Raw genomic sequence first — 14,926 nt, 5'->3', positions numbered from 1 at the left:
TTCAGAGCACTAATTGGTGGAATATCTGACTTCCTTCCTCCTCCACTCAGCACCACCTACAGGTGGTAAGCCCTGACCCTAACTCTTTCCTGAAATGGCCAGTTAAATTGTTTGTTTGTGTTTCAAGCCCACCCAACCCCAAAAAACAAAAATATAATTATACCTCCCCAAAAATAATCTGTTAATTAGGAGTATGTGTTGGAATTTTCAGGGGTCAACTCAGCATTGTCACATAAGCATAAGGGGGTCTTTCTAGTAAATGGATCTCTATTGTGCTTGTGGGATGTCACATGGGTCACCTGATTTCCACTTCCTCCTCCTTCTTGGGTTTGGGAATTACCTATCTCCATTTTTTACCTCTTGGCACACCTGCAAGCAGGAGGTGCTCCAGAATGCAGCTCTCGTCCTCTCATCTCGCTTGCACGCAGACATTTCTATTTTTCCATAGAAAATGTCTGCAAAGAACCAGTGATGATTAAGTGCTTTCTACTATGAATCTACTTGTATCCAGATCTACTGAATAAAAGTAAGCTATCTCTATTTTTTTCTTCATCTAACTACAGTGTGAAGACTGAATTTACTTTCTGAACATAATTAAGCTTAATGCGCAAGTTTTGGTGCATGCTTCTACTCTGCAAGATCGTTGTTAGCTGCTTGGAGTTTTTTTATTAACTTTTAAAAACTCCATCAGTATGCACATCTTACATTGTATCTGTAATGATTGCCCTAGCCCAAATACTCAGACTCACAAGAGGCTGCTATATGAAATCTGATTTATTAAGGAACTAAAGGCAAATACAGAGAAAGCTGAGAATGAGCAAAAGCGCGCCAAATACAAACTTAAACCCTTGGTGCAAACGTATCCCGCCTCCCTCGTAACAGCCCCGCCCGGCACAGGTGCAAGCAATCGTCAGAGTTGCTAGCCTGGGAAAGTAACCTTGAGCGCAGTAGATAATGCAAATACATTCCAGAGCAAAGCCAAAAGATAAGTACTCCCATCCTCCCGAGAAAGATGAAACACGCATCCTGCTAATGACATGCGAAACGTTACGATGTATCAAAGACATTGAAACGGCGAACATGACATACCGCCCCCCTAAAAATATCCCTAGGGACCCGGCTTAGTGGGATAAGCAGAGTGGAAACGGGTAACTAGGACAGGGGAAGCCACATCTGGTGCAGCGACCCACTCTGGATGAGGGAAATGTTTCCAACGAACTAAATATTGCAGAGTATTGCGAAGGCGTCTAGAGTCCAAAATTTCTTTAACTTCAAAGTGTTGCTGACCGTCAATCATGATGGGGGTTGGAGGTGGAGGTTGGCGATGCCAGCGGTCAGAAGGAATAGTCGGTTTGAGCAAACTGCAATGAAAAACAGGGTGTAAGCGTTTGAGGTTATGAGGCAAGTCAAGTTTAAAAGTCACAGGGTTGATTTGAGCGGTAATTGGGAAAGGACCCACAAATTTAGGAGCCAACTTCTTGGAAGGTTGTGAGGACTTTATGAACTTGGTGGAAAGGTAAACCGAGTCCCCTACTTGAAACGCCGGCTGAGGAGCACGCTTCCGATCAGCATACTGTTTGTAATCCAATTGTGCCTCAGCTAGTGCCTTTTGAATCATTGGCCAGGAGTCTGCCAGTTGCGACGCCCAATCACCCGGAGTGGCCGATCCGCCCGAAGGCTGCGGTAGATCAGGGATAGGTACAAAGTCTTTGCCTTGGGCCACCCGAAATGGGGTTTGGCCGGTGCTTTGATGCACTGCATCGTTGTAAGCCACTTCGGCAAAAGGGAGGAAGTCTACCCAATTGTCCTGCTGGTAATTCACAAAAGCTCGAAGGTATTGCTCCAGAGTAGAATTTAAAGGCTCCGTGGTCCCATCCGTCTGGGGGTGCCAAGCCGTGGACAGGGCTTGCTTCGTTCCCAACAATTTGAGGAACGCCCGCCAAAATTGTGAGGTAAATTGTGTGCCCCTGTCCGAAATTAAGCGGGAGGGACATCCGTGTAGCCTGTACACGTGTACTAGAAAGAGGCGGGCCAATTGACGTGCCGACGGAATGGACACGCAAGGGATGAAGTGGGCTTGTTTTGAGAAATAGTCTTTGACCACCCAAATGACAGTTTTGCGTTGACTGGGTGGTAATTCAACAATAAAGTCCATGGAGATTTCATCCCAGGGGCAAGAAGGGGCAGCCACCGGCTGCAGCAGTCCTTGGGGCTTCCCCACCTTGCGCTTAGACATCGCACAAACAGTGCAGGAGGCAACATAGTCTTTGACATCCTTACGTAATGTGGGCCACCAGAACTGCCTCCTAACAAGGTGCAAGGTTTTTACAAAACCGAAGTGACCTGCCAGTTTGTCATCGTGTGAACGTAATAACACCTCTTTTCTGAGGCTTTCCGGGACGTAGAGGCGGTCGGATTTCCAAGCGAAGCCTCGGTCAAAAGTAACATTGTTTTTATTTGCAAGCAACCAAGTATCTGTTTTCAGTTCTTTTAGAAACTTTTGTTGCAACTGGGAAGGAATTGACACAGCGCTCGGCTGGGCGGCGTCGGCAGCGGGTGGCTGCTGCGCGCGCGTTTGGCTATGCGTCACAGCCTGCATACCCAATTGGGGCGCTGTCCACAGGGTGCTAACCACTTCTGGCGCTGCCCCCGAATCCTGAGGTTGCCTTGACAATGCATCAGCCAGGAAATTCTTTTTCCCCGGAATAAACTTCAAATGAAAATTGAACTGATTAAAAAATTGAGCCCAACGGACTTGTTTCGGGCTCAGTTTTCAAGGGGTGCTAAGAGCCTCCAAATTTTTATGGTCAGTCCACACCTCAAAGGGGTGATTTGCCCCTTCTAACAGATGCCGCCAAGCTTCCAACGCGGCTTTTACTGCGAATGCCTCCTTTTCCCATACATGCCAACGTCACTCAGTCTCAGAGAACTTGCGGGACAAGTAGGCACATGGCTTGAGGCATCCTGTCCCGTCTTGTTGCATCAACAATGCCCCAATGGAATAATCGGAGGCATCCGCCTGTACCACAAAAGGTTTGGAGGGATCAGGATGTTGCAAAATGGGCTCTTTGATAAAAGCTGCTTTCAGCCGCTCAAACGCCGTTTGACAAGCAGGCGTCCAGCGCAACAGCGCCCCTGGATTCTTTACTCTCCGAGTATCTCCCACACCCTTCGTTCGGAGCAGTTCTGTTAGTGGCAAGGCAATTTCAGCAAATCCCCTTATGAATAATCTGTAGTAGTTGCTGAACCCCAGGAAACTTTGAAGTTGCCTGCGGGTGCGGGGGCTTTCCCAGTCCATGATAGCCTGCACCTTGGCAGGGTCCATTTCTATGCCTTTATCTGAAATTCTATACCCCAAATAGTCAATTTGTCTCTGGTGAAATGCACATTTAGACAGTTTGGCATACAATTCTGCTGATCTGAGTTTACTCAGCACTTTTTTTACCAGAGACACATGCTCTTCCATGGTTTCAGTATAAATCAATACATCATCCAAATACACCAATACCCCTTTAAACAGATGTTCATGCAGTACTTCATTGATCAATTGCATAAATACCCCAGGGGCCCCAGCCAAACCAAAAGGTAACACCTTATACTGGAAAGCTCCCAACGGGCAATTGAAGGCAGTTTTCCACTCATCGCCCTCCTTGATTCGTACACGATAGTAGGCTTCTCTTAAATCAAGTTTAGAGAAGATCTTTCCCTTAGCCAGATGTGACAACATGTCCTTGATCAATGGCAAGGGATATTTATTGGAAATTGAGACGGCATTTAATCCGCGGAAATCGGTACAAAGTCTCAATGTCCCATCCTTTTTTGGGCGAAAGAGAACCGGCGCCCCCACTGGTGAATTCGCCGGCTCGATGAATCCGCGCGCCAAATTTTTGTCCACAAAGTCTCGTAACAGAGTCAGTTCCTTTTGTGTCATGGAATAAATCTTTGGCTTGGGCAATTGGGTGTTGGGCACCAGTTCAATGGCACAGTCCGTCTTTCTATGGGGGGGTAACTGGTCGGCTTCCTTTTCGCCAAACACATCAGCAAACGTCCTGTACTCTGCCGGCAAGCCTTCCAGAGGAGGGGCCGGGACATGCGGAGTCGCAGCTGCCGCAACCCCCACCATCTCCTCTGGGGCACCCTTCCCCTCAGTCGCTTGGTAGAACCCATCCCTAAACGTGATAGTCCGGTAAACCCAGTTTATTTGGGGATTTTGCTGAACCAACCAAGGCACCCCCAACACCACCAAGGGACCCCCTACTGGAGCCACGACAAAAGACAAACCTTCCTGGTGGCTGCCCAGCTGCAAGGATACCCGCCCTGTGAAATGGGTGACCGGTTTGCCCCCTGCCATGGACCCATCCAGCTGTGTAAAGGCGATGGGTCGCTGTAAAGGGAAAGTGGGTAGCTCCAGAGCCGCTACCACGTCAGGGTGCATTAGACACTGGGAACACCCCGAATCAATCATGGCCCATACTTCTATAGTCTTGGATTGGGAGCCCAACTTCAACTTCACCGTGAGAATGCGGTAACTGCCACTCACCGATGAAGGCTCGCGCCCTTCTTCCACCACCTGCCCTGCGGCGCCCTTTAAAGCAGGTGGCTGGCGTTTCCCGCCGGCTGCAGGATTTCGGGCTCACCCTCCTCCTCGTAGAACATCGCATCGTCTCCCACGGTTTCAGCCACCGCGGCTTTCTGCTTCCTCGGCAGGGCAGGGGACTTCGTCGGCGGCTTGCCGAGCCGTTCCTCTCCCTTTGCCTTCGGGCACGCCGCCACTCGATGCCCTTCTTTACCACATCTCAGACACAGGCCTTTCGCATACCGCTTCTCTCGCTCCTCATCCCAGGGTCGTTGTCCTGGTCTCCCCCCGGTGCTCGATGGGCGGCTGGGCTTCACCTCCCGCCCCGATTTGGCGGTCTTTCGATGGGCAAAGATCTCATGGGCATGCTCAGCCCTCCCCGCCAGTTGGATCCATTCGTAAAGCGTATATGGGTCGTCCCTCCCCAACGACCAGCGCAGCACCTCTGTATTCAGGCCATCCTTGAATAGCTCGATGATGGTGGCTTGGGACCAGTCATCCACCTTCCCAGCAAGCGCTTTAAACTCCAGTGCATAATCAGCCACGGATCTTGACCCCTGCTTAAGTTCCTTCAGAGCTCGCTTTGCCCTCTCTTTCGCCAAGGGATCCTCGAAGTGTTGTCTCAATGCCCAGAGGAACTCATCGAATTTCTCCAGTTCAGGCGCTTCCGACTGGCACATCTGGACATACCAGTCTGCCGCCCTCCCTTTCAGCTTGGTGGCAATGGTGATGATCTTTGCCTTTTCCGATTGAAAAAGCGACCCCCATTCCTCCATGTAGGCTTTAGCATTCGTCAGGAAAAATGAGAGTTTGGTTGGGTCCCCATCAAACTTGACAGGGAAGTCTCTCATCCCGCCCCCCGCCGGGCTGCGCCCCGCCACCGGGGCTGCAGAGGTTGGTACCTCCCGGGCTCGCGGCGGCGCGGGGCCCGGGGACGGCCGCGCCGGCGATGCTGCGATTTCCATCTGGACCGACTGGTCCCCCTCGCGCCTCCGCGCCGGCCGCCGTTGCTCCGGGGACCGCCCTTGGGACGAAGGGGTTGAATGCCACTGGCTTGATCCTTCCCGGGTTTCTCTCAACGAGGTCACATCTAGGCTCAGCTGCTTCAGTATAGTTTCTAACGAGTCCATTTTTGACTCCAGTACTCGGATACGATCCGGGGTGGGGGAGCCCTCCGTTGGCTGCACCTGCACCACGGTGGGGGATAATGGGTATCTCTGCCTCCAGGATGGGCCCCCTGCCACCGTGACATCCCCTTGGGTCTCATCCCAGGTGACCAGCTCGCCCGGAGAATTTACGGTAGTCTCCGGGGTGGTTTTCAGACCCTCGGCTTCACCCTCCGACTCGGAGCTCGCCTCTTCTAGGATGGCTGACAGCTCCCCCCCTTGGGACGGTCGGTCGGGCCGCCTCACGGTCGAGTCCGGTTCTCCTTCTTCCATCATCACGATGTCTGGTTCGGTCATCGCTGGCGCTCTCCCTCACAGGGTTAGACAACTTGTCTTTTCCTGGACAGGGGCCAGCGGAGTTGGGATCTTAGATTCTCAGCTTTATGTAATGATTGCCCTAGCCCAAATACTCAGACTCACAAGAGGCTGCTATATGAAATCTGATTTATTAAGGAACTAAAGGCAAATACAGAGAAAGCTGAGAATGAGCAAAAGCGCGCCAAATACAAACTTAAACCCTTGGTGCAAACGTATCCCGCCTCCCTCGTAACAGCCCCGCCCGGCACAGGTGCAAGCAATCGTCAGAGTTGCTAGCCTGGGAAAGTAACCTTGAGCGCAGTAGATAATGCAAATACATTCCAGAGCAAAGCCAAAAGATAAGTACTCCCATCCTCCCGAGAAAGATGAAACACGCATCCTGCTAATGACATGCGAAACGTTACGATGTATCAAAGACATTGAAACGGCGAACATGACAGTATCTTCCTCTAACAAGAGTATGTTTTCACCCTCTGCTTACTGAACATTTAATCTTTAGGAGAATTGGATTTACTGAAATCTACTCTGCTAGTGGGAAGTAAATATCCTTCTCCTTTTCTCCTCCTAGGCCTCAGCTTTTACGTTTTGTTTCCGTGATTTTCACTCACAGAAATACATATCTAAGTTGCAGGAATCTGGATGCCTTCTAAATGGCTGTATCTATGTTTTCTTTTTTCATAGAGAGAAAATATCAGAGAAAGAAGGAAGTAGCCGATTGATCTACCGATGTCAAACAAGCAAACACACAAATGCTTGCAACTATTCTGTCATGTAACATTTTCTACCCACCATCTTTTTTTTTCTTTTTGGCCATGGGGGATCTGCATCCCTTTGGAAGTCACCAGCCTTCTAGGAGATACTGCCACATCAAAATAATATTCTCTCTCTCTCTCCCCACCTCATCTGGTCAACGACTGTCTATGCTAGATATCTAGTCTCTCTCACAGCAGAAGGCAAAATTGGCATGGAGGACATGCCCAGAGCAGACTTCAGCAGCCCACAGGAGATCCCTGCTGTTAACTACATCACAGCCAGCAGCATCACCAAGCCTCCACTGAATGTTCATACAGCAAGACTTATGTAGGGAGAACAAGGAAGACACCACTTTAACCGCAGAACAACTAAAGATGACTTCATGCTGCCTCCACAATGGGCTGAGAACAAGACAGAAGTAATGTCATGAAGACAAATGGTATTCCTTGGAAATGATTATCAAAGCAACTTCATGCCTGTTAAGAAGCAAATTATGACTACCTCTTTGTCTGTAGGAATATTTAGCTTTATTTGTTTCCTATCAGTGGCCTAAAATGCATAATCTTTATATAAGTAATTCTAAACATACCTTTAAGCATTCTAAATAATACTTGTCCTACCACCCACCCCTATACACAAAATATTGTTTTGCTGCTCATTATTTTCTGTTCTCTGGTGCTTGGAACAGATGTTGTTGTAATCTATATTAAGCTGAACTAAGATAAAGGGCAAAGAATATAATTAATTAAGAAAGCAATGCAATCTGAAAGAAAAAGATCCATGTATTTTAATTCTCTGAAGAAATCTAAAATAACCGAACTATGTTATTTACTAACGGTGGCATTCCAAGGTTCCAAATAATTGTTTTTTTCCTAGCCTCATTTGTTACATAGAAAGCCTTTTGACTTGGAAAGCAAATGCTCAACAGCCCTGGCCTTACGATTCTTGGAACTGACCATAACTAACTCATCATAAAGCAGTATTGTATATTTGCACCCAATGCATTCTTGAGAAAGAAATCTCTACAATAATTTGTACATGGTCTTGTAAAGGAATAACACAATGCTTGCTACATACATACACAAAAAAGAACAGCTTTCTAACTTCTTTATCAAGTGCCTCAGGATTCAATCTTTTCCCCTATCCTGTCCAACCCAAACAAGACAGAGCAGCTGCTGATTCAGAGGAAAACTGATTCCAGAGGATGACAGATGGAAAGAACAGGCTTGCTATCTGGGGATCCTGCTAGAATCATGGCTCCTCCTTGAAGAGCAGGTGGAGTCCGTGGCCAGGAGGGCTTTTGTATAGCTTTGGCTGGTGTACCAGCTGCAGCCTTATTGCCTTATCTGGAAAGGATGCACTGAAGATGGTACTCATTCCCTCAGTATTCCTTGATTAGATTACTGTAAATTATTCTTTATGGAGCTGTTCTTGAAGACCACCTGGAAAATTCAACTAGCCCAGAATACAGCAATATACTGTACATGTTTAGCAGTCAGTCATGCCCTATTATACCTTTGCTAAATAACCAGCTGCAATTCAAGCTGCTGGTTATTATAAAACCCTACATGGCTCAGGTCCTCTGTATCTTACTTTCACTCATTACTCACCATTACTTTCTGCCTATCCTGTTCAAACAAATAAGGGACACCTGCTGAAGATTCCTTCGTGTTAGAAGTTATGGAGGAATGGGGCCTGAAGGGAGGCATTTTCTGTAGCTGCTTCCCGCCTCTGGAATAGCTTGCCTCTTGAAGCACATATGCTCCTTACCCTTGTGGCCTTCCAGAAGCAAATGAAAACATGGGTCTTCTGGAAAGCTGTTGGAGATGGCACTTTTATATTTTGATAATTTTTAGCTTGTATTTTAGTCATTTTTAATTTTTCTGATTTGTACTCTTACTTAAACCCTGCCTCATAGAGTCCAGCTGGTTTTAGGCAGTCAGATAAATTTTATAAATAAAAATAGATAAACCCATCTTTAAAAAAAAAAAAACAGGAATGGGAGATCTAAATATTTTGGGGATCCTGCCACTGTCAGCATCTCCAGTCAACATGACTGATGGTCAGGGAATCTAGGAGCTGAGTTCAGCAATATTTGAGGAGCTCTGGGTTCTCTACCCATGACCTAAAACAAGACTTTTAATACTCTGAGGCCTCCTGTCAATTTTAGGAACATCCTAATTATCCATCTAGCACTACTTGACAGGTAATCTTTTGAACACAGAAGGTTTCAAAAGAAATTCCCTTTTTGGGAGTATGAAATTCCATATACATTTTAAGCAGTGAAAAAACTAGTCTGCAATCATTTAATAGCAGATCAGATTAATGGCTTGAAGATGAAACAAAACAATTTGAATATGTTGCAATGAATGAATGAATGGATTTTACCTGAAGGAAGAGAATCTGGTTCTCTGCCAGATACTAGATTCTGGGTTCTTGCAAATTGTTGCTTAGATTCTCTGAACACTTCTTCCTGTTGGGCAAGAGTTGCAGATGTCCCCATTGGCTTTTTTCTGCCAACTAAAATTTAATGAAGGGAAAGAATTTAAAGGAGAAAAACAACTTTTTTTTCTGGCAACTTCTTAAAAGACTTTTTCTCTACAAATTTTCCATAAATTCAAAAGGGCAACTGCCTTTACAGTTTTCCAATATAAAATATATGATATGCATTTCTTTTCCTTATGAACTGCATGCAAGAGTTTAATGTTCTTATGCAAGAGCTCTAAACGTGTGTTGAGAAATAGCCTAGCGATGGCAGGAGAGCATGGGGTGAGGTAGGAAATGATGATGAGCAAGTTGTGCCCTTGACAAGTGCTTCAAGGCAGTGACCAAGACATCCAATTTGTGGACAGCAGCACCTAGTTAGAATGGAATAGGCAAAATGATACTGCCCCCACCAACAAAGTAATAAGTAAGAGTATGGCTTTGTAAAGCCCCTCGTTGGCAGAATCAAAGGAAATCCCTCCACGCACCCAATGGTGACAGAGCTATCAGCAGAATGCTGGCAGAACCTGGTTGTCTTTCCCAGTAAAAACTGAGCTTCTGTGCAGCAGAGGAAGAGAGTGTTAGTCCTGTTTTTTAAACACAAGTGTAGTGCTCTTTCAAAAAAGCTGAGAATGCTGTTTATAAGGAGCCTGCATAAGACCAGTCAAGCATTATGGAAAGTGCAGGCCAAGCATTACTCGGGCAGATGCTTCTAGGGCCTCTCCTGCAGCCCGTCAAAATGGCATTGAAGAGAAATTTCCAGTGACTGGAAGCATGGGACATGTCCACAAGAGCTTAAAATGGCCAGTGGGAGCTGGACAGATCTCAATCTCTGACCACATCAACAGCCACATCATCAGAGGCACTGGGAGTTGGGCATCATATAAATTTATTTAATTATTATTATTATTATTATCAAACTATAGTCATGGGCATAATTGCATTGTGGGGAAAGAAAAGCACTATTTTAACACTGGAACAGCTAAGGTTGAGTTGAAACTGACTCAGGTATGGGATGAGGTTGAGATGAAGAGAACATCACGAGGACGTGGCAAAAAAAAATGTTATTGGGTCATGTTGGTGCTTCCATTAGGGGCATGTGAGGAAGATCCCATTGACTAGCACACAGTTACCCAAGGCTGAGAATGGAAATAAATATACATCTTCCCAGTCCTAGTCCTAGTTTATATTAGATAACAATATTGGACAAAAATCAAGAGAAAAACAACATCTAGTCTAAGGATATTGAATTTCTCTCTGTAAAACTGAGAAGGTTTTATATCTGATGCTAAAAATGTATATTTAGATTGGAAAATATGGAACACAGAGATAAAGCAGCATCTTAGGCATATGGATCTTAATTTCTAAACCATCTCATGTAATCTATAACTACACCATATATTTTCTGTAGTGATAACTATCCAGTTATCCAACTATCCATCCAAATAGGAAGTCACACATTTCAGGGGCCACATTTTATTGGTTGGTTCATTTGTTTATTAAGAATGTCATTTGAGGCCTGTAGAAGTCATGATATGGCATGACATCTGTACTCCACATCCCTGGAATGAGCAGGGCCAACGTTTTCCACAGGGTTTCCTTTTTTAAGTTTTGAAATTTGGGTGATTTTAAGGACCAAAACAGCTTTGAAATAACCTAAAGCATCTATTCTGCATCTGACTTTGCTCCCCCCCCAAAAAACAAAAACACGTGCTGCCCAAAATGTCACATGGCTGCAAAATAGTGAAATAACATGAGATTAATTTGTGGGGTTTAGAATAAAATTGTTCCATATCTTCCTTGCCACATGTCACAGACTACAAAGAGCTAGTTGTAATAAGATTACAATCATACTTAGTAACTATTGCACATTTCTGGCAGAATCTTCTAGAGAAGAAGAAATAGGATTTTACAAGGTATTTTCTGATTTAGAATGTACCAGTCCTATAATTTGGTAATCATAACCCAGCTGAACAAGTTTTATCAATGGCAGAGATACACATTCATTAGGTTGAACGGTTTATACAAATTATATGTATTTTAAAAAGTAGCAGCATATACATAAGTCATGTAGTAGGCACTGCAATGTGATAGAGTACATTGTTGATATATTGGGTGTTCATTTATATCATTACCTTTACCTTTACTTTCACTAATAGTTTTTGTACCTTAAAAAATAAATTGCAAACCATGTATTTTTAAAGCAAATAATAATCATTTTAACTTGTACATACATTTGACAACTTGCGGGTAAAACAAAATGTTGCTTTCTCCAGTATCAACAACTGGTTTGGTCTCACCATTAGGCAGAAGGCCAATATATATCCCTATGTTTCGTGCCGATTCAAGACTTATGGATCCAGTCTCTAAATTTTTTTGTACTTTGAAATGACAGTCCACATTTCCTGTGCCCTGAAAAAAGCAGCAAATCAACATGAAAAGGACTAGAAAAATATTTTGCAGATATAATTTTATGCCACACCATCTCTGCTGTTGGCCTTTTTCTAGTCTTAGAAGCTAAGCAGGGTTGGACCTAGTTAGGACTTGGATGGGACACTTCTAAATGCTGGGAATTAAAAAAAAAAACTTACAAAGACAATGGTAATCCTCTTTTCTTGCCAAGAAAACTACATGCACATGTTCACAAGGTTTACAGGAGTCAGGTTACTTACAGGAGACCTTACGTTTCAACCCAACAAGATGTAGCATCTCTTCTACCACAGGCTGCTACTGACCCATTGGCACTTGCCTAAACAAATTGGACAAGGCCAGAAACAATATTTTTGCTAAATTGGGATTGTTCTGCTAATTCAATGTACTTCCCAACACAATCCAACAGCTACTGTTAAGCAGCAACTTTTCTCTGACAAGAGATCACTTAATTTTACTTGCTTGTGTTTGGTGTTTTTTTAATGAAAATGTTCAAATGCTCTCTTTCTTTCAACCACATTCACCCATTCCCACACCAAAAGTATCTAGTTATCTGGCCATATGACTTTTTCATTATTTACAGTATGCTCAATAGGATGGCCAAGTGCCAAATGGTCAGATTATACTCTATTTGCAAGGCTACCAGAGCAGATATCTCTTTAAGGATATCCACCTTCTGAAATGCTGTTCTGTCAAAGTAAAAGTTAAAATGAATACATCTCAATTTATATCATGGAGTTCAAGTTGTCCATCAACATACAGAACAGACTGAATTCTCACCTTCCCAATTATTGGGATGCATTATATTTCTGCTTTAATTTATGGAACCATAGAGTTGGAAAGGACCATTTAGATAATTCATCTCTTGTTCAGTGCAATAATAAAAATTAAAGTATGTCTGACTGAGGCCTGCCCATCTTCTTCTTGAACACATTCAGTGATGGTAACTGGTTTCATTCATACTTTTTTTTTCTTTTTGTCCCCTCAATTCAGTCTTGACTCCTGGTGACAGCCTGGACAAGTCCATGCAATTTTCTTGGCAACATCTTTGGAGGTAGTTTATCTGCCTTTTTTCTAGGGCTGAGAAAGTAACTGGCCCAAGGTCACCTGGCTGGATTTGTGCCTAAGGCAGGGCTAGAACTCACAGTCCCTCTGTTTCTAAGCCTTGAACCACTACACCAAATTGGCTTTCATAGTACTTATGACATGTACAAATAATAGAGCTTATTTCAGAATGAGCATTCAGGCATAAATTAGCATTGCATTTGAAAATGCTATCCAAGTGTGTTATTTCTTTTTCCCTTTTTCTTTTCTTTGAGATGCATCCATTATCTCTTTAAGGGAAAAAGGTGGAGCAAGAAGTCTGCCTAGCAGCCTTAGGGAAGGGCAGCTGCCAGAATGACTTTGGTTCTCCAAGCAAAATGTTGGGGAATTGCTGGAGAAGATACTTTGGAGATGCTGCAATCTGACTGGTGAAGTCTTCAGAGAAAGAAGGCCACATAAGGGAAAGCAAATGAATTAGGAAAGCAGTCAATAAAGATAACTTGCTATAAGAAGGCTCAGGAAAAGCTGAGCCCTTCTATGAGGATTGGCAGGAGCTTGCTGGGCAGCAATATCTGCAGGGGGTGTCAAAAAAGCAATATGGCAGTCTTTGTGTTTGAAGCCCATGTGTTAACATGTACAAAGGGAGTGGGGTTTCTATTGTGATCACATGACCGCTATCTCACCTCTTTTGACTTCCAGTAGAGATGCTGAAGTGCTGGGAATAATAGCTACAGTGGGTTGGGCTGGCAGTGCACATTTCGCTGTGATGACGGAAGTCATTTACTTATATATCAAATTTTCTCAAAATATGAGTCATATTGCATGAATCCTGTGATATCAATTAACTGTGATAATATTGAGTTGCCTAATTTAACAAGCATTTGTTGGTACAATGAGAAGTATATGACCTATATGACCTTTACATTAGTCATCTAAATGTTTTTTTTTTAAATGTTTGGGTTCATAGATGTGTTAAAGCCTTTATTCAGAAAGGTATCACATGTATATTCAGACATACAATTCCCAGATAAAAGAATTGATTAGAACAGAGCTAAGACCATCCCATTCCCTCTGTCCTCTATGTGAAAGGCAAAATGTTAATCATTACAATAAATCTCTTGTACATATTATGGGAAAGGGAACTGTCCTGTAAAAGTGTAAACAAATGGACATTAAAAAATTCAATCATTGGTGGCAAGATCTTTCACAAGGACAAAAAAATACACAAAAACTATTCAATACTAATAAAATCTGATTTTTCCAACAACTTCATACTAACAGAACCATGCAGCAGTCTTCCCTAGTCAAGGGCTTTTCAAATATTTCTGACTATAGCTCATGTAATTTGCAATATAACTGAGAACACCAGGTTGGTGTAAAATGAATCCCACCAGATTCTAACACGGATGATTGACCAAGTTTAACTGAGGAAGAGACAATACATAGTAAAATCTAAGTGATATTTCTTCAAATTTAATATGTTTAAACCACCAGAAAAGAGAGAACAGACTTGAGATACATTTCCTATAGAATATGATGCAACTTCTAAAGTAAGAAGTCTCCAGTTGGCTTTCCAGAATAATTCATTAAATAATTAGATGACTTGCAGCTACTATTCTACTTTTGTTCTGTAAAAAACTAGTATTAGATGACTGAAAGCTCTGTCATCTTATTAATAGTATAATATAACATTACAATCTACTGGCATTATCATTATTACAAAACTACTGACACTAATTAGATAAAATGTTTTGGCTGTCTTCTAATTAACAAGAGAGTTTTAGTGAACTTAAGACCAGATTTGAACTTATTATACAGAAACCCAGTGTTAACTAAAATTTTCCTGGAGGAAACTCCACACAGTAGACATTATAAAATGATATATGGGCTGTAGCGTGTATATCTGAAGGGATTTATAGTATTCCTGTACAGTCTCCTTCAAATCAAGCTTTATTCCTGATGACTTCATAGAAACATCCATGGACTTTTATTTTTCTAGCTTCATAGTCTAGCCTTCAGTCTTGGTTATCTCCTATCCAGGTACTAGAAAGCTTGTTAGTTTCTGAGCCCAGATCAGGTTGCTGCCTGCTTTGAGCTATTTGATCAGTACCAGCTTTTAAATGGGTTTCTTTATTCAATAAATCCATTTATGCAT

At 43.4% G+C, this 14,926-nt stretch overlaps 1 protein-coding gene across 1 annotated transcript in view; it reads right to left on the bottom strand.

The window, feature by feature from the left end:
- The window catches only part of RP1 (RP1 axonemal microtubule associated), a 203,098-nt gene that overhangs the window by 152,444 nt on the left and 35,728 nt on the right, over nt 1–14,926 (bottom strand). Inside the window, exons 15-16 of the mRNA XM_063299285.1 lie at nt 11,532–11,709; nt 9,202–9,333 (exon numbers count right to left, since the gene is read on the bottom strand). Coding sequence (XP_063155355.1) covers nt 9,202–9,333; nt 11,532–11,709 — 310 coding nt within the window. The remainder of the gene's footprint in view (nt 1–9,201; nt 9,334–11,531; nt 11,710–14,926) is intronic.

Source organism: Candoia aspera, chromosome 3, assembly GCF_035149785.1.
Source record: "Candoia aspera isolate rCanAsp1 chromosome 3, rCanAsp1.hap2, whole genome shotgun sequence".
NCBI classification, from domain to species: Eukaryota; Metazoa; Chordata; class Lepidosauria; order Squamata; family Boidae; genus Candoia; species Candoia aspera.
The sequence above is the reverse complement of the archived record's forward strand: the minus strand, read 5'-3'. Positions and strand labels throughout refer to the sequence as shown.